This window comes from Bombina bombina, chromosome 4, assembly GCF_027579735.1.
Source record: "Bombina bombina isolate aBomBom1 chromosome 4, aBomBom1.pri, whole genome shotgun sequence".
Lineage (NCBI taxonomy): Eukaryota > Metazoa > Chordata > Amphibia > Anura > Bombinatoridae > Bombina > Bombina bombina.
In genome coordinates this window covers 113,800,874-113,821,949 of record NC_069502.1, presented here as the reverse complement: position 1 = coordinate 113,821,949, position 21,076 = coordinate 113,800,874, and the positions used below count along the sequence as shown (strand labels likewise).

The following is a 21,076-nucleotide window of genomic DNA, read 5'->3' as shown; positions in this document are numbered from 1 at the left end:
GGTCTCTGGGGCACTTCTAGGACTCCTTGTTCTTCTTTCTGTTGAAGATAGTTGTTAATGACTTTGGCTGTATGTTTGGGGTCTTTGTCATGCTGCAGAATACTTTTGGGGCCAATCAGATGCCTCCCTGATGGTATTGCAAGATGGATAAGTATCTGCCTGTACTTCTCAGCATTGAGGAGACCATAAATTCTGATCAAATCCTCAACTCCATTTACAGAGATGCAGCCCACAATTTGCAAAGATGTTGCCTGCAGACACCACTCTCCAGCCCTTCAGCACGCAAACTGCCTACTGCTACATCCAGATATTTAAAAGTCTGACTGATCAGTCCAGAGCACCTACTGACACTTTTCTGCACCCCAGTTCCTGTGTTTTCGTGCATAGTTGAGTTGCTTGACCCAGTTTCTTCATCAGAGTTATGGCTTTTTGGCCACACGTTTTTCATGAAGACCATTTCTGACCAGACTCCTCCAGACAGTAGATGGTTGTACCAGGATCCCACTGGTTTCTGCCAATTCTGAGCTTATGTCACTGCTGGACATCTTCTGATTGTGAAGGGAAGTAAGCATGATGATTCCTAAGTTTCCTTGGCCAACCACTTAATCTACGGTCGACAGTGTTGCCCGTTTTTTTGTGCTTCTTCAGATGAGCTTGGACAGCACATCTGAAAACCCCTGTCTGCATTGCAATATAATAATTCTGTGATAATTCACATTGCTCACGACATGAACATGTGAAATAAGCTGGATCACTCGTGTCCAGTGTCTGGTAAGACTTTCCAGTTTAATTTAGGTACAATTACAGTGGCAGTATGGAGATGATGGACATGATAGTGGCATTGCCATTTTATTTGTATGGTAAAACTTTATTATAAAATTATTGATAACTACACTCTAAGAAGGTATGGACAGATATTTATAGTTATGGCATCACCTTCAAAATTGTACCATGTAATATGCGTTTAAATGCATGTTTTTTGAGCATTAACTTATTAGTGATGTCAGTATAATACATTTTTAATCTAGATTTCAAACATGTGTTGTCACTTTATAAAGTACGTTTGTTTTAAATATTGCTATCCATTGATCTATAAATCAATCAGCTATATATGTGCGATGTTCTAAATAAATATAATGTATGGACCAAAGTAATATGTGATTTTATACAGAATTCATGCAGAAGATAATATTCTTCACTTTACTGCTTGGCTGCACCAAATGTTGAGTTATATTAAAGTGATGTTTTATTAGCACATTTTAATGTTTTTAAGAAAACTGCTTCTTCTCCCTGCTAATGGCTTAATCACATAGGACCAGATTACAAGTGGAGCACTAAATATTGCTTTCATGAACCTGACCTAAAGTTCGCATTGCTGGAAAGCATTGCATTCACGAGAGTGGTCTTCCATAGGCTCCTATGGGAGTCTCGTTCTGATGTCATCAGATACAGCATCAGAACCTAAGTGCAGCAAAGGGGGTAAGTAGCCCAAACTGCTTCTACTCTCTGCTAATGGTTTAAAACATAGGGCCAGATTACAAGTGGAGCGCTAAATATCGCGATATTTGCGCCCTACTGTGTAATACCAGCACACACTAATGTGTGCTGGTATTACAAGTTGTCAGCAAAGTGAACGTGACCTCACGTTCGCATTGCTGGAAAGCATTGCACTCACGAGAGTGCGCATCCATTGGCTCGCTCTAATGCTGTCAGAGACCGCATCATAACCTAAGCGCAGCGAAAGGGGTATGTAGCGTAGTGATGGCAGCATATATACACATATTAACACATAAATATATATGTATATAAGCATATACATATATATTTACTGGGAACACACAGTTCCAATAGACCACAATGTGAAGGCACTTTTTAGAGATGTTTTTTTTTTTCTAACACCCTACTCCCGCCAACTTTAGCCCCCAAATACTGCCTAGTGCAGTTATTATATATACTTTATTTTTTAATAAAATACACTAGACTGTATTTTGGGGACATTTGGGGAACATTTATAAAATTAACCAGAGGTCTGAATTTTATAAGCACTAATTGCTACTGCGAGCTGGCGGTAACAATAACCAGCCACTTGTAATAGCTAATTAATTACGGACGCACAATAATTTAGCGCTTTATTTGTAGTCTTGCCTAAAGTCAATGAACATTGAGGTATTTTTTTAAATTTATGCATCTGCAATTATTTAATTATCTGCAAAAGATCTGCATAGAAATTAATTGTTTAAAAACATTTAAAAAAAATCATTTTGTTAGAAGAGTGTGCATTGTTTCGCAGCCTGGAACAAACCTCTTGATTGCTGTGGCCAATTAGGGACACATGTGAATGAGCTCCTGCACATATCAACCAATCACTGTGCAGCATGTAGAAGAGGTAGAGTTCTTAGTTTCACTGAAAACACTTCAGTTTCTCTAGGGGTGTGGAAATACTACAATTGTTAGAGTTAAATTACAGGAAAATTATGCAAAACAAATAATGAAGGTGAGGTACAAAGTTTTCAAATTATGCATAATTAAACATTTTGGCCCAGATTACAAGTGGTGCGCGCACAGTTACGTGCAAGCGAAAAGGGGTTTATCACGGGTTTTTGCGCTCGTCAACTTTAGCACTTGTATTACATGTTGAAATTAAACGCAAAGCATGAGTGCAATCGCAATTTGCGCTAGAAGGATTACTAAAACGTGAAAACACCTTAAAATTACATTAAAAAGAATAGTTACACTCATAATAACACTATCTAATAAAAATTATTTTTAAAAAATGCAAAAAAAGTTACAAGGGCTCCAAGATTTGAGGTCCCAGGTGTTAGAAAGGGCTTTAATATAGAGATACATACAAATACATGTCTAAATATGTATATGTATGTATATATATATATATATATATATATATATGTGTGTGTTTGTATGTGTGCACATATGTACATATATCCCTAATTGGCTTTAAAATATAAGAACTGCAAAACAATGCACGTTATACTAACACAATGACCATAAATTGACTTGTCAGCTGCAAACTGAAGCCCAGATTGGCTCCTCCAAAAGTGGTGGGTGGCAATTTGGTGCTGAATAACAATTGCAGCAAACAATTTATTTTATCAAAATCTTTAGACAGAGCTGATATGTTATTCTACAGCAAGACAACAGACATGTCTTCAAAACATCACAGAAGAAACAAATTAAAACAAAAATAGACACAGCCCTGATGCAAGATTGTTCATAGGGCAATAAAATCTATGAATTTCAGATGTGAAAATTCCTGACCACGCCCCTAGAATGCTCATGGGCCGCCCATAGAGACATCTCATTCTATCCAGCGAGACTACAGACATGGGGACAATTTATCAAAGCTTCAACTGATAATGTGCTGGGAGTCCGCGTCAAATTTGATGCAAAGTTGATCTGCCGTAGTTAACAAAGCGCCAAGATAGTCAAATGTTGAAATGTGTGACATAATATACGCTCCCACGATATCAGTCCAATGCAGATCAATGCTTGTGTTATTCGAGCGGAATACTGATCATCCGCCATCACATTCGCCTCCATTTGACCCTGTTGCCAATTTATCAAACATTCAACAGGTACGCTCGAGTAAATTCCGACGCAGTGTACCTATCGTTCAAACTGCCACCCTTGAGGATGCCATAGAACTCAATGGGAGTCTGAAAACACAGAAAGGTTATGTTCGATGCTGCAAGATAATGAAGCATATTAGATCAAAGTAAATTAGGGAGATGTTACCATACTTATGGATTATGTTACATCTTTGTCTTTCATTACAAAGCTAGGGGACAATATTATTGCTTCAAATTTGGTGCGAAGTATTGCTTTAAATTTGGCGCACTAGTAGATATAGGGATAAAAATGAAATAAATACATTACATAATATAGCCAACTTCCTTTTTTTTTGATAAATCTATTTGCACCATGTTTAACGCATGTAATACAAGTCCCAATTTGACGCAATACTCAGACTCCTAAATAACCCACAAACTAGTAAGTTTTTCACAACGTCTTATTGGTAAATGCATAATCACGTGATTAATGAAATCAGCCAATCTAATTGAAATAAACATTTTCTACTATCACTAACAAATCAAATTGCTCTATACTTGACTAATTGATCACTCATCAGAACTTGTAAGTGCCATTTGTTACATTGTGTATTATACTTTGAAAGTATGTATATGTAAAATTAGTATTAAAGATAAACATTGATGATGACATTAGGCCACACAGTGTAACATTTCTGACAATGATTTTAATAATCGAATGATGTTTGATTCAATATAATCTTAACTGATAGCTCAAAGGGATAGTCTACCTAACATTAAACTGTCATGAATCAGATACAGCAGAAATTAAAATCACCTCTTTACTGTCATGCTATTTTCAGTGTTTTTCTTCTCTTGAATTTCATTTTCATTAAGAAAAGTCATCTTAAATGCCAGCTCATTTTTTAACACCTGTGTATAGGGGTGGTGTTTCAAACTAGACTGCAATCAGGAAGTGATACACAGGTGTAGAAAGAAAACTGGCCCCGCTCTTAAATGTGACCTGATCACAAAAGGGGGGGGGCGCTGAAAAGTGAACAATAGAATGATTTACATCTATATATAGTAATAATAACAACAAAAAATATATATAATATACAGTTGAAATATTATTGTCTTAGTGAATGTGATTCCCTTTTGGGGGAAAAAATATATTAGTGTCCTTTCGGTTGCATGGACAATTTTCCTGTGTTGGCTGCCTCCTCCTCACCGGCTGGTCCAGGTATAACTATAGAAAATGAAGAGAAACAGAGGGGCGACTCATGTGTGGTATCATCAGTGAGAAACACAAAGTTATTGACAGTATAGCCAAATGAGTACTCACATACTCCAGGAGCACACTTATGTGCTGGTACTGGCAGGCTGCAGATTTATAAAGGTGTAGCAGCTCACCCGTCCAACAACGCTCTTAGTGTTATAATACCAGTACTGCAGTGGAGACACAAGATGAAAGCACTACATGTGCAGACTATTTACGATGGAACCAACGGTATTTTCTTACTTTAATAAATGGGTACTCACATACTCCAAGAGCACACCAATGTGCCGGTAAAGGCAAAAGGTAGGTAGAGAGATCCACTTGAGAGTAAAAGTCCAATTGGGGTAACATTGGCAACCCTGTTATCCACTTTGATTAACAACTACTGTGTTGTTTATTTTAACCCTTGTTTTTAATAAATATTTGGACTTTTACTCTCGAGTGGATCTCTCTACCTACCTTTTGCCTTTACTGGTATATAAGAGATATTCCTGACATTTGGTGCAGTGTATTTGGATCACTGTACCCACTGTTCCACAATATTACAACCATCAAGAGACCATCTGTTTGGGTGAGCTGCCACACCTGCCTAAATCTGCAGCCGGTTTCCACAAGCACATTGGTGTGCTCTTGGAGTATGTGAGTACCCATTTATTAAAGTAAGAAAATACCGTTGGTTCCATCGTAAATAGTCTGCACATGTAGTGCTTTCATCTTGTGTCTCCACTGCAGTACCAGTATTATAACACTAAGAGCGCTGTTGGACGGGTGAGCTGTTACACCTTTATAAATCTGCAGCCTGCCCCTACCAGCACATAAATATCCATTGATTGCAAATAAATACATATGATACCATGATTACATGTTATATTCGCAATTATTCTTGCTCAGAATAATTATATATTTACACTATATGCATATAGTGGTATAAATAAACACAGAAATATGAAAGAAAACATTGTTTAGAACATAAAAAGGAATTTAGGAACTTGTAAATATGTTTGCAAAAGATTTCTGACATAACATATATATATATATATATATATATATATATATATATATATATATATATATATATATATATATATATATATATATATATATATATACAAGTATGTGCAAAGATATATGTACAAGGTCTAGCATTAATAATCATTTTAAAAAAAAAAGAAAAAATCATGAGATAGGCATATCATGATTTCTAGAAATACAAATACACATTAATTTATGTGAAAATATCATATATATCAGATTTTTTGTATAACAAATAAATAAAAAATAACTTTCTAAGAGATATTATTGTTTGTTCAGGTATAAATCTAGCTATTTCTTGGACATTAACAGATGAAAAATAAAAGATTAGCTTTAGAGCTTGTTCATGGACAGTAATGAAATGGTATAAATAAAGTTGGAAAAAAACAGAATATCCGCAACATCAATGAATCTTATTTATCAACAGTCTGATGCTCATTGCGCCGTACTTGACACGTGTGTTTTTGACATACTTTTTAATAAATAAGGCCATCGTATGTAGATTCACGGTAGCGTTGTCTGGCGAGCATATTGACTCCAGCGAATGCGTCAAGATTGACACAATAACAAATGGGCCCCATGTAATTATTTTACAGTTACAGACATTCACATAAACCGATTGGCAAGCTTGTTTTCTAAGTGCCGTGATTTTAATAATTGTCTCCATTTTGCTAGCAGCTGAAGTTTTATTTATGAGATATCAGGTATTGGGAAATTCTAGATTGTCAGGAACGCCCAATAACGCAAAGCTAAAAAATGTAGGTGAAGCGACGCTCAATGTATTGCATACAGGATTTCACCTATACAACAAGACCTCTCAGCAATTTCATGTGTCAATAAATCTAGGCCACTGATTTAATTTCTGTCTTATTTCTTATATGTATATATAGCACTATAGTTTACTGCTACATAATATTCATATTCTTGAAATGCATATGATTTCTCATCAATGATCTCTTCTTTTTGAATTAAATTAAATTTGGATAAAACTATTTTATTATTAAATTGTCTTGCTCATTAACTAGTTTAATTAATTTAGCAGCAGAAACGCTAATTGTATTCAGTCTTGTGACAATATACACATCAATACATATGACTAGAGAGATAGAGAGATTTTATATACTTACATATCTGTGTATATACATATATATATATATATATATATATATATATATATATATATATATATATATATATATATACTGTATATATATATATATATATATATATAAATAATGTGTGTATATGTATGTATGTGTGTGTATATATATATATATATATATATATATATATAAAAGCATTGAGAAGCAGTGCATTGATTAAAATAGCCAGTAGGTGGAGCTGTCCGCTTGTGTTGCAGCAAAGATATGCAAGCCAAGCAAGCTGAAATTAATCAGACCTGAGCTATCAAGCAGCTTGCAAAGGAACAAGATCTTCCTGTCTATAAATCAGTCCAGATTGGAATGCATAGAAAGAACTAGTTGCAGAAAAATGCAAGTAAAGTCTGTGTTGTGTGATTATTTTATTAGGTTTATGATGCTGTTTAGCAAATGTTTTTGTTCATTTAACTTAGTTTAATTATATATTCTGTGTTGTGTGATTATTTTATTAGGTTTATATTGCTGTTTAGCATTTAACGTCTTCATTTCAAAGCTTTAAAAATAATGTATTAGGTGTTACTTATGACAATTTTGAGAGGGGCCTGGAACCTAACTCCCTCACTTCCCATTGACTTACATTATAAACTGGGTTTTAATTTACAACGGTTTCGATTTACAACCATTCCTAATCGAACCTAACCCCGGCGTAATATATATATATATATATATATATATATATATATATATATATATATATATATATATATATATATATATATATATATATATATATATAAATGGGGCAGCTTGGAAGGGTAAACAGCAATATCTTATGTCATTTAGACAACATTTACAGGTCATAATACAGCTTATACATACAACCTAAAGGTAGTTTTATATACATTTTAATACTTTTGTATACATAGTACCCTCAGACAGATAGTACAGTACTGTAATCAGAAAGATAATAGTTGTTTTAAATAAAAATAGACTATCAAATTGACTTACTTGTGAGGGAAATTGTAATGTTTTAATATTTTTTTTTTATTTTTTTTTCTAAATCTGACTGCTTAGCTGAATCATTTTCAAAATAAACAAACTGCTGAAATAGCAAGTGCAGTGAGTTCCTTTCTGTGTGTGCAAGTTTTGTATTGGAATTTCAATGAATAATTCAGTTCTAGCTCGAGTTTCAATTATGGACGTTTAACTTTCAGCTCCCAATGCGAGTCATCTCATCAGAGACGCAGCCATGGAAGGTGAGGCAGGAGGGAACGCTATGTGAAGTAGCCATGCAATAGCTCATAGGAGGAGATACTCGTTGGCTAGGGGCTGCCATTAAAGTTGCTGGCTGGTTTGATGCACCTGTATATTATACATTTGAGGGTCATATTTTAGATTTCCTTTTCCTTAATAGTCATCCTCCCTTCCCTAATAATATTTTTCCCTGTTTTGATAACAGAGCACTGAACACGAGAATGAAAGCAAAAACAAAAATAGGAAGCGAGATGATGAGAAAAAAGTTGGAGGTCAAAGGGAAATTGAACTTCCACAATTCCTAGCATATTTCTATGGAAATAAAAGTTATTTAAAGTGTAAAAAAAGGTATTTTAAACATATGCCTGAATGTTGTGCGTTGCCTGGGTTGCTAACAGTTTTTTGTTGAAATTAGGAAGGGAGACTAAGGAATCAACACATTTCACGTAAGAAAATGACAAATTATACAGTAGTTGCTGAAATAAAACAATTTATTTTACAATTTGGTACAAAATAAATCTTCATACAATTCATCTTCATTCTCACAGTCTAGATAAATACCTTGTCTGTAAAGAAGTGTTCCTGCAAATTAATTCCAAACTACTAACATTGGGGGGGGGGAAAGGATTTTCTACTCAAATTTATTAAAAGGATCTTAAATGTAAAAATTGTTACTGCAGATATTAATAGCGTTGCTTTTAAGTAGCATAAACACTTTTTGTTAAAGGGACATGAAACCCAACTGTTTTCTTTCATAAATCAGATAGAACAAACAATTTCCAAAAAAACTTTCCAATTTACTTCTGTTATCAGGTTTGCTTCATTCTTATGGTACCCTTTTTTGAAGCAGCAACAGTGCACTACTGGGAGCTAGCTAATGACATCACACAAGCCACTGGCAGAGGCATATACGTGCAGCCACCAATCAGCAGCTAGCTCCCAGTAGTGCTTTGCTGCTCTGAGCCTACCTGGTATACTTTTCAACCCATGAAGCAAAATAGATAATAGAAGCAAATTTGAAAGTTCGTTAAATTTGCATGCTCTTTCTGAATAATGAAAAAATATTTGTGTTTTACGTCCCATTAATTATAAAAAATAAATTTTATTGGGGGCGTGTCCAGGCAATCACGGCATACAGTCGCATTTTCAGGAGCTCCTGGCGATCCTAGGCAAATCAGCCGATTCATATCAGACAAAGATAGCAAATTTGAGGAAGAACTACAGTAGACAAGAGTACTGGGATCCAGCGTTCAGAAGAACACCTTTTTTTGCTGAATTCATGACCCCGGGGCCCTGAACGGGTCTGTTGAGGCCCAGGGCGGCAGCCATCTTACAACCCCCGACTCGGAGATAGTAGCTATATCAGACCTATACCACACACTACCCTATTGTAACATGGAGGACCTATACATGAAAATGCAGAGACTGCTGGAGATCCTTGGCTCCAAGATGTATAGAGGATTTGCTGACCTCACTGATATCTGCCGATCTGTGAGACATGATCAGGCCCTATTACCTTGTTGGGATGAGACACCAGATGGAGGAGGGGAGGCGCAGCACTCAGTGAGGCGACATGGAGATGCCCTGTGCCTCTATGAACCAACGCTACATACACATCAAAAGATCCCTGATCTTGTGCAAGCCTAGAAAAGAAGGAAGGGCAAAGCTCATACAACATGTGCAGTTTGAGGCCGTTACCCGATCCAATGTGGCCGGTCGACCGGGAGATGGCCTGGCAGAGAGGGCCCTGAACATAGAAACAACATTAGTGGTAAAGCGCTCTTTAATCCCGGTGAGTCAAGCAGTGGCTGAAAGAGAGGTGTCGCCCGGTGCTGTCAGTGCTTTTTCTCTACTGATGATCGAGAGACTCAGAATTCCCTGCTACTCGATTACAACAAGCAGTCACAGAACCCAGCACAAATGCACGCTAGTGTGGACATTGCTATCTAAAACTGGGGTCGGTTGATGCCGGTAATTGTAGGACTCTGGTGAGAACTCGTTTGACCAGAATAGAGACGGACTCTGAGGTTCTCCCAGTCAGACACGCTTACTTACCTGTTTACCTGAGTATACTCATATCAGTCTTCACATACACTGGCTATAGTTAAATGATGACATCTAGTCTGAGAACTGATTAATTCCTAGGATGCCTATATGTGTTTAATTGGTACGGTCTGTGGTAATCTTAAAACCACAGTTAATTATTAGAGGAGCTACACCAACAATGACTCCCTTGTGTATTGTTGCTCACACTATGTTAGCTTTGAGAAATGTTTTAGTGATCAACCCCTTCTTACAAGAGTTTACTTTACATAATGCTTTGTGCTGTGGGGGGGGGGGTTCCTTACCATGTGTTTGACCATTTCTATTATTACTTATTTATGTCTTCAATGTCCTAAGCTAATCACTGTGCCCACAGGTTGTGTCTGGGAGACAGACGCAATAGTACATAGCGTCCAGAGAACCAGTTATGCTTGTGAAACCAACTCCATTCTCCATACCACAAGTGGTAACTGGGCTGTCTCACTGTTTCATTTACTGTGTAGGGGATGCTGACACCTCAGTCTCTGTTCCTCTTCCCTTATTTTAATAAGTGTAGCAGTCTTAATGGCCCTATAACATTGGCTCTACTAGTGTATTTCTATAACTATTAGCAGCTCGCGCTAATGCCAGACTTACGTACAGAAAAATTAATGGCAGCTCTCATCTGCATAACAGTTTGCTATACATAGTTACATATCTAGCATGTATCTGTCCCCTATATTTATACTCTATTCTCTATGGTGTGAGAGGACACTTATATCACTCATATATTAGCCTCTCAGGATCTAACGAGCAAGCCAGGTGGACAGAGTCTATAGCATATTTCTTTAAATAGCTTCTTCCACATGTTACAATGCAATGTGATGTGGTATTTTCATCCCTCTGACTACACCTGTTACCATTACCTCACGCAGCGCATGGACATGAGCTAATTCGATTATTTCCTTTTTAACCCAAACAAGCTCGATATTAAGGGCATATTGTATTTTGTTTATGCATATAGTAATCTCTAGGTTTCCTATATGTCTAGATTTGATTCTTTTTCAGGGATTGCAATATCATATGAGCTCCTTCCTATACACATAGCATTGATCCTAAACCATTGAGCCTACACACTCTATAACTTAATAATCAAGTCTGGATATTGCCTTCATGATATGTATCCCTTAGTATATAATCTGCTAGTAGTACGGTTCTGTCTACTTATGTCGCTCCCATCCCTGCGAGTCAGATTTGATAGGAATATATAGTAGAGGAGAATGGTCATCAATATATGTGGCACTTATCATTATCTCCTGTTATTAGATTTCCCTATTTAGATGTCACCAGATATGTGGCTATATACTTACACTGTCGCTTGTTAATAACAACTGCTTATGGTAGCTGGAAGTGTTTCATTAGATTACTGAGACTAAGTGCACGGACCATATAATATGCCCTAACCACATTACTCTATCTCAGGGGTCCACCATCTGCTCTTTAGTTCTCAATATATCGAAGGACCTAACGTTGCACCACTCTACATGAAACTCATTTAGGTCAATCTGTCTTATGTTATCTTTGACATAGAGCATCTGTTACACCCAATTTTTTTCCCTACTTCTAGAGCCAAACTTATTTGCTAACATTCTGTTTGCCACCACATAGTGTATCCTTCAATTATACAATATCACGCATCCTTGCCTCCCTATTATCATATACCATATAGTTAACCATTCCTCATTATAAATTCTCCTCATGGTTACCCTTTAATTTGACAGTTCCATAGAGCCATCTTTTCTCAAGCGCCTTTAAAAATATTCCCTACCCTTCATTCTTGAGATACTTTGAGTCTTCCCCCAAACACAGGAGCGTGTTCCTAGATTTTCATAATCCATCTTTTGAACTTGACTGTAAGCCATACTTACCAATTTACCAGCTCATGCTTATAATTATTATTATTATTATATCAACAAACTCCCGGACATGTCCCCCCCCTTCCCCCAATATTAAAGCAGCTCCCGTCTGCTGACTATCCCTTACGTTTTTTAATACTACTTCATGCTAAACCTTTCCCCTATTAAAAAATGAGATTTCTTATTATTAAGTTCATTTACATATTCATTGGTGGAGTCCCAAGATGACTAACAGATAAGTGTTAAGAACACTTATAATTAAAAAATCCCTCTCTTTCATACTTTAGCACACATTTATAGATTGTCATATCAAAGGACATGACTATTGATCACTTCTTCACTGACTACTTCCTACTCTCTTATAGAAGTTTTTCTAGATATATATACACTCCAGGAGGTACACTTGTGTCTTCTGCTGCCCCCATAATAAGCCTACAAATAGGTTCTATAATCAGTTACCTATGTTATCCACCCTCATATTTTATGTACTCTGTATATTCTCTGTTGATGTTAATGAACACAAGTCATATATGTTGTATTGGCCAACAATCTCAATAAAAATTGTTGTTTTTTTTTTGTTTGTTTTTTAAATACATCCAGGGAAACTCTCCTGGCTGCCCCAAGCTTTTCATTTTTAGTTCCTCCGACATAAACAAGAGAAATGCAACAGCCAGCTCCAATTGATCTGTTACACTGTGTGCTCACTGTTTTCATGCGAATGTGCAATACTTCTATGTGCCAGCAAACACAGCAATGTATACTGAAGTGATGGCCAACTTCCTAACACTTGGGGACCGCAGATCAACTCTTTATATGGGCTGCAGAACAATATCTAAGAAGTCTAAATGGCCGCATATAAATGTATGGCTATTAAACTCACAAATAACAATATATTTCATTGGTTGTCTACTCAGCTGACTTTTAGTTTCACTTTTTCCTGGGCCACAAGAGCTATGGCACACATTCGTAGTTCTACTCGTGCAGATGGTCGTATGCAGTGGATTGGCTGCTAGTTGTCTGTCCTTGGTATACAGTATAACCCTATACAGTGGATCACATGCATGGGGAAACAGGGAGTGTGCACTAGATAGCCATATAGTGAAGTGTCTTAGGAATGCTTGGGTTGATATGGGACTGATTAATAGTGTATACATAGTGCATATCACATTTGCAGTAATAAGAATTGGTAGGGCATTTTAATTTGCTTTACGGAGTCAGTTTTGCAATTTTTACTTTAACTTTTTGTTTGCCGTTCAAAACAGCTTAGTAATTTTAGTGCATGCAAATAACTTGTGAAAGATAGAAACTCAGACCTTTGAAAGTCTATTTGGACTAAAAATGAGTAGTAGTTTTAAGCACATGTTTTTTCAATTTAGAATTGATATCTGTTTAGTTGAAAACTATAAAAAATATACGAATACTGATAGAAAACAAAAGATTCTACTATAGATTATCTCAAATAAAGTCCAATAATACAAGTTACTGTCTTCAATTAAGTTTTAGTGCACGTACAAATACAACCTGAACTGTGCCCTTTTGTGTTCATTTAAAACAAATCAACAACCTTTAACATGTAATGATTAATTTATAGTAAGTCCTTGCAAGTAAATTATTCACATTTTAGAATGTCAAGATCATTTAATAAGGTAGTTCAGAGGGTTGGTATTTCCTTAGGACATATTTGGTGTTCCTGTCCTGTATGTTAAGATATCATTACCTTTTTTTGTTTATTTTCTGCAATACTGGAACATTTTCAAGAGATCTTCTCATGCAAAAATTACATGCTGTGATTGGTTAGAGCATGGAATGTTTGCTTTACCAACCCTAGATGGCCCTGATTCTGTAACGCTCTCTGGTCTGGAGAGATTGTCTAAAAATTCTCATTAGTACCGCAAGGTTCCTCATATAGTTTTGGAATAGTTAATTTTAGGTTAAGAGTTGTTTATATCGATAAGTAGGGTTCTGTGAAGGAGAGACATTTGCATTACAAAATGATGCTTAAAAACAAAGTTTTTGCATGATTTATCGCTAGGCCCACAGTTTTGTGAATATTGAGCCCTATATGTTTAACCCTCACAAGGTTTAACCAATATGTAAAGTCTCACTCAGGAGCCTTAAGCACTGCAGCTCCTGATCAAGACATAGCTGGTGAAATACATGTAACTAACACTTTTTATAGCAGAGTGGAACTACATATGTTTTTAACCATTTGCAAGAGTAAAACACATAGGGCCAGATTACAAACGGAGCGCAAAATATCACTTTAGCTAAAGCAATATTTGTGTTCCACTGTGTAATACCAGCGCACGCTAATGTGTGCTGGTATTACAAGTTTACAGCAATGCACTCATGTGGGAAGCATTGCACTTACGAGAGTGCGCTTCCCTAGGCTTCTATGGGAGCCTCATTCTGATGCCGTCACAGACAACATCAGAACCTCACGCCGCAAAGTGGTAAGTAGTGCAGACATGGGCAGCAGTTAGTAAATATATATGTACTGTATATGACTATATACATATATATTTATGTGTTAATATGTGTATGTATTATTGTATAAATATATCCTATATTATAAAAGACAAGTGTTTGTCTGAAGCCGTCATGCGCAGTACAGACAAATACTTGGCCTTAGAAAGCGCACAGCTGATCGCACGCGCACCCACCCGAGAGAGAGAGAGAGAGAGAGAGAGAGAGGGAGAGAGAATATGAAACAACAACACAGCCCGTGTGAACGGGCTTTAGGACTAGTATGTATATAATCATATACGTATAGATTTACATTGAGGTCTATGGGATCACACATTTCCACTAGACCACAATTTAAAGGCACTTTTCAGTGCCATTTTTTTCTAACATCCCACTCCCACCAACTTTAAAGCACCAAAACTGCTAAAAAAAAAATAATAAAAAACTATAATGCCCTCTATTTTGAGGGCATTTGGGGCACTTTTAGAAAATTAACCAGAAATCTAATTTCTGATTAATTCTCGGAGCACTAATTGATATCCCAAGCTTGCAGTAGCAATAACCAGCCACTTGTAATGACTAGTTAATTATTGAGCTCCCGCAAACAGGCGATAATTTAGTGCCCCACTTATAATCTAGTCCAGTGCTTTCCAAACTGTGTGTCGTGACACGTTAGTGTGTCAGCGGCAGTGTGTAGGTGTGTCCCTGATTTAGCACTAATTTGTTTTAAGTTTAAATTTTTGTAAAAATTTTTTTGGTTTCCAAATTTCCGCCTGCCTGCTATGCATATCACATGGTTGACACGTGATTGATACCTAGTGGGTCACAGATCATCTTAATCTATTGGCGCAGCTCAGTAGGAACTGAAACTATTCCCATTGGCGGCTTTGGCAGGACATTGGCTCCTGACTGCACATCTAGTTTCCTCAATTGGCTCGTGACTGCATGTGTAGTCAGTGAGTGGGACAGCAGTGTGTTTGCAGCACGTGCAGTAGTCAGTTGGACTCGCAGAGCTCTGTGGGCAGCAGCTTAAACGCTGAGCTGAAGTCAGAAGTCAGTGATTTGTTTTTTTGCAGCTAGCTCCCAGTAGTGCATTGCTGCTCCTGCTCTTGATATATGGATAGGAAGTGGAAGCTTAAAAAGGCTTGATGATGAAATGCGAGTGTCTTTATCTAATATTCCACCAAATATTCAGAAACTGTTCACCCCATCAACCTCATACATCCCATTAAAATAGTAAGTAGCTATTGGTGTTATTAAACTTTTTTAAATTCTTGCACATACTTACATACTATTATTATTATCAGTTATTATCAGTTATTATATATTTATTTTAGAGCACCAACAGATTCTGCAGCGCTATAAACAAATGCGGAGTACAACAAAACAATTATAGGGATCACATGGGTAGAGGGCCCTGCCAAGAGTTGCACTGTTGTAGTCAGCTCTTAAGAAGGTGATCTACGAACAGCTGGACACTTAGGCATACATGCTAAAGGGGTTCAGGGGATAGCAATGGAGGAGAGGAACTGGTATAAAGAAAGGTTAGTGTAGGTTGTATGCATCCCTGAACAGTAGAGTTTTTAGGGAGTGCTTGAAGCTTTCAAAACTAGGGGAGAGTCTTGTGGAGAGAGGCAGAGAGTTCCATAAGATGGGAGCCAGTCTGGAGAAGTCCTGTAAACGGGAGTGTGATGAGGTAACAAGAGAGGAGGAGAGTAGGAGGTCATGAGCAGAGCGAAGGGGACGGGAGGGAGAGTATCTGGAGACAAGGTCTTAGATATAGGGGGGAGCAGTGCAGTTGAGGGCTTTGTATGTCAGAGTGAGAATTTTGTGTTTAATCCTAGAGGCAAAAGGAAGCCAGTGAAGGGATTGGCAGAGAGGTGCAGCAGATGAAGAGTGACATGTAAGGAGGATGAGCCTGGCAGAGGCAATTATTATGGATTGTAAAGGAGCTAGGCGGCAGGTGGGGAGACCAGAGAGGACAGAGTTGTAGTAATCGAGGCAGGAAAGGATGAGAGAGTGAATGAAAATCTTGTGTCACAATGTTTTTAAGGTGGAAGCGGAAGGCTTTAGCCAAGGACTGAATGTGAGGAATGAAAGAAAGATCTGAGTCAAGTGTGACCCCGAGACATCGGGCATGCAGGGTAGGGGTAATGATGGAGTTGTCGACAGTTATAGACACATTGGGGGTGGAGATTTTGGAAGAAGGGGGAAAATAAGGAGCTAAGTTTTGGAGAAGTTTAGCTTGAGGTAGTGAGAGGACATCCAGTTAGAGATGTGAGAAAGATAGTTAGTGACACGGGTTAGCAAGGAAGTAGATAGGTCTGGTGCAGAGAAGTAGATTTGGGTGTCATCGGCATACAAATGATATTGGAAACCGTGGGACTTTATTAGGGAACCTAGTGATGACGTGTAGATTGAGAAGAGAAGGGGACCAAGGACAGATCCTTGCGGTACTCAGACAGAAAGTGGTGACGGGGCAGAGGAGGCCCCAGAGAAGGCTATACTATGACTTGTAAATACATTTCGTTATTATATCATTTATGAATGTGTCCGTGTCTCTTAAAACAAGTTAGTTTAACCTCCTGTTTGCTAGTACAACTGAATTACTGTGTCGCCAAATGATGTAGGTCTAAAAAGTGTGTCACCAACATGAAAAGTTTGGAAAGCTCTGATCTAGTCCATAGTAAACTAGAATGAGAAATGTCTGTAATGTTTGTTAGAATTTTTAGACCATGGATCACTTTAGTAGACTTCTTTTGTATATTTTGTGCTTTGCGTTATATTAGGCATTTTTGGCATATACTATCAGCTTATTTCAACTTTTATTTTTATTATGATTATGTGCTGTTTTATTTGGTCACTGCATAGTACACAGGTAATATAGATTGGGTCATGTTTTGTATGATTATAGCAAGTTAATTTTGTATCTATTTACACATACAGGCTTATTTATATTATAACCATGACAAATAGAATACATAAAATCACGAGAGCCAATAGCCTCAGAGATCACATGGTCCAAACAAGCTGCAGAATAATTATACAGCAATTTAGGTGTGATATGCTAAATTAAGCTCAGAAATGGGTGCTTGAGAGCTCGCATTACCTTCTCCGGAACTTGAATAGTAGCACCTCTGATTTTATTTAGTCAGGCAATACTATTGAAACTATGGCTGTTTCTTTTCATGGCTGAGTAAATATGTACTTCTGTAGATACAATGGGGCCAATTTAACAAGCCCCGAATTGTGCCTAATGCACTGTTTCCGCGCAAGCTTTTAGGCTGGCCAGAAACAGGAGTTAAGAAGCAGCGCTGATCCTTAACTCATCCGCTACATCTGAGGCTGCGGACATCAATCCGCCAGCGATTGGCTACGAATCTGCAGGGGGCGGCATTCCACAAGCAGTTCACCAGAACTGATTGTGCAATGTTAAATGCAGACAGCATACGCTAGCGAATCATGTCCGCTTGGGGTATGATAAATCTAACCCAATGTGTTTCTTTAAGTTGTACATTCATGCCAGAACTTGCTGTTTCTCTAGTTAATAACTGTTTTTAATTGTTTAATGCAGGCAGGAAGTGATGGAGAAAGTATAGGAAACTGTCCCTTCTCTCAGCGTCTGTTCATGATCCTTTGGCTAAAAGGAGTCGTCTTTAATGTTACCACAGTTGACTTGAAAAGGTAGGTATCTGCTTGGTATTTTTAAAACCACACATAATGCACCAGTAGGTTTGACACATGGAGACCACATCCCCTGGTAAACTTAAACTCAGTCTTAGTAGTTACCTTTACTATATTTAAGAACCATCAGAAATGCTAGTGCTACTGCAACATGCCAGAAACAGCGCAAAAATTATATTTATTTATTTTTAATGGGGTCAGGATTGGCCTAGAAGAAAAGTGAAACTTACAGGGATCAATTAGCTGACAAGGATATTGTTGGATTATGGAATAGTGTAAATGTAAACCCTGTCCCACCACTTGCAGAAATCCTTTCCAATCATGGCCCAAATTACAAGTGGGGCTATTTTTTTTGTGCTTGAGCGCTAACTTCATGATTTAGGATATTGCAATTGCGCTAAATACTTCTCCCCATAGACTTCTATTGGGCGTGCTGAATAAAGCCTTTTCAGTTATTGCTTCAGCGCTAACCTGACACTCCGCTAGGTCAACTCTGCTAAAGCCAAAGGTGCGTTTGGAATACTTCACATTCACTTAGAAAAAAATATTTTATTTTTAAATATATATACACACATATATATATATATTTTTTTTTTGCAAAGTATATCTACACATATGTATGAATACATACATATATATATATATATACACACATATATATATATATATATATATATATATATATATACACAGTGTGTGTGTATATATATATATATATATATATATATATATATATATATATATATATATATATATATATATATATATAGATAGATAGATAGATAGATAGATAGATATAGATTTATATTTACATTGTGTATATATACAGATATATATAGAAATATCTATTTAAAAATTAAAAGAACATAGGAATTTCAAGTATTTGTATTCAAAACACATTAAAAATATTAAAATGGATTAAAAATTATATTGCATGTGTCAAACTATTTGAAAGGGATCAAAAGTGTATATATATGTGTATACATGTGAATATATGTTTTGATAGGTGTATATATTTATGTATGTGTGCACATATATTTTTTTTACACAAATAAGACTAAAAACACATATGTACACAAATGTAGACATGTATACATACACACATGCACATATTTAGACATATATATATTTCACTTTGCTCCACTACTCCAAAGCTGTTTGCGCTGCCTATACAGTATAGCAATGTCCATTAGACATGTGCATTCTGCAGTTTTGTTAGCTGCCTTCAGTTTTTTTTGGAGCCATATTTATTCTTGTGAAAGTTCAACACAACACACTAAGATGTAGGCAAATCCAGATCCTAGTGTGTTTAACTTTCACAAGAAGAAATCTGACTCTGAAAAGAGTGAATGCCGCGACTGGCCGCCTTCTTCCACATTCGGCAGCTACCGAAACTGCCAAATGCACGTCTAATATACTTGTCTTTTTATAATTCTGTTTCTAGAACACACACACACATATATAATATATGTTTGTGTGTGTATACATTTATACACACACACACAATATATAAACCTGTTTATCAGAAACTACTTTACAAAATTAAATGCCATCTATTTAAGATAATAAAAATATATACAATTATATGTAATGCTATTATCTGAATATTTAGAAAATAAATTACAATTCAAAATAAAACTATTTTATATATTAATTATCACTAACAGGATTTCATATGTTGTCATCTAAATTATACAGAAAACCCGCTGACCTTCATAACTTAGCTCCAGGAACTCATCCGCCATTCTTGACCTTTAATGGAGAATTAAAGACGGATGTCAACAAGATAGAAGAATTTTTAGAGGAGTCACTTGCACCTCCAAGGTACTCACAGAAGCCTATAATGAACCCCATGTGATTGTAATGTAATTAATTTGTATTTTATTTTTCTTTTAAACATTTTTTCATAGGGATGTAGGACAGTGTCTGGTTTAGGGATATAACTCTTTTAGCCCAATTATGCAATTATTTTATAACCTACATAGCAGAGTACATTGTAGATGAGGTTGAAATAAGTCAAACTTCCATCAAGTTAAAGGGATATGAACCCCAAATGTTCTTTTGTGATTCAGAGTATAGCATTTAAAAAAAAAAATCCAATTTACTTTTATTATCAAATTTGATTTGTTCCCATGATATTCTGTGTTGAATAGATACCCAGGTGGGCATCAGGAGCACTATATGACAGGAAATAGTGCAGCCATCTAGTGCTCTTGCAGAACTGCTGCCATATAGTGCTCTAAAAATTGGCTGGCTCATAAGCTTATGTCCCTAGAGAGGTGGCAACCCTACACAGGGGTGGGAAACGGCTAAGGAGTTAATTGTTTTGTCTTTTTTAGGGTGACATCAAACCAGGGATTTATAAAGTAACAGAATTATTCTTATTGGTTTATGACTATGCCCGTTTTATACAAGTCAATAACTTATATCAGTACATCTTGTAAATTGCAGATAATAGTGAATATATAGGCCTCAATTTATCAAAGTCTGGCGGATCAGGTCCGCCAGACCTCGCTGAATACGGAGAGCAATACGCTCTCCGTATTCAGCATTGCACCAGCAGTTCTTGTAAGCTGCTGGTGCAACGCCGCCCCCTGCAGAATCGCGGCCAATCGGCCGCCAGCAGGGGGGTGTCAATCAACCCAATCATACTCGATCGGGTTGAATAGCGGCGATGTCTGTCCGCCTGCTCAGAGCAGGCGGACAGGTTATGGAGCAGCGGTCTTTAGACCGCTGCTTCATAACTGGTGTTTCTGGCGAGTCTGCAGGCTCGCCAGA

General features: G+C 36.8%; 1 protein-coding gene across 1 annotated transcript in view; it reads left to right on the top strand.

The window, feature by feature from the left end:
- The window catches only part of CLIC5 (chloride intracellular channel 5), a 148,359-nt gene that overhangs the window by 54,587 nt on the left and 72,696 nt on the right, over window positions 1-21,076 (top strand). Inside the window, exons 2-3 of the mRNA XM_053709599.1 lie at window positions 18,189-18,298; window positions 19,997-20,122. Of these exons, the coding sequence (XP_053565574.1) occupies window positions 18,189-18,298; window positions 19,997-20,122 (236 nt within the window). The remainder of the gene's footprint in view (window positions 1-18,188; window positions 18,299-19,996; window positions 20,123-21,076) is intronic.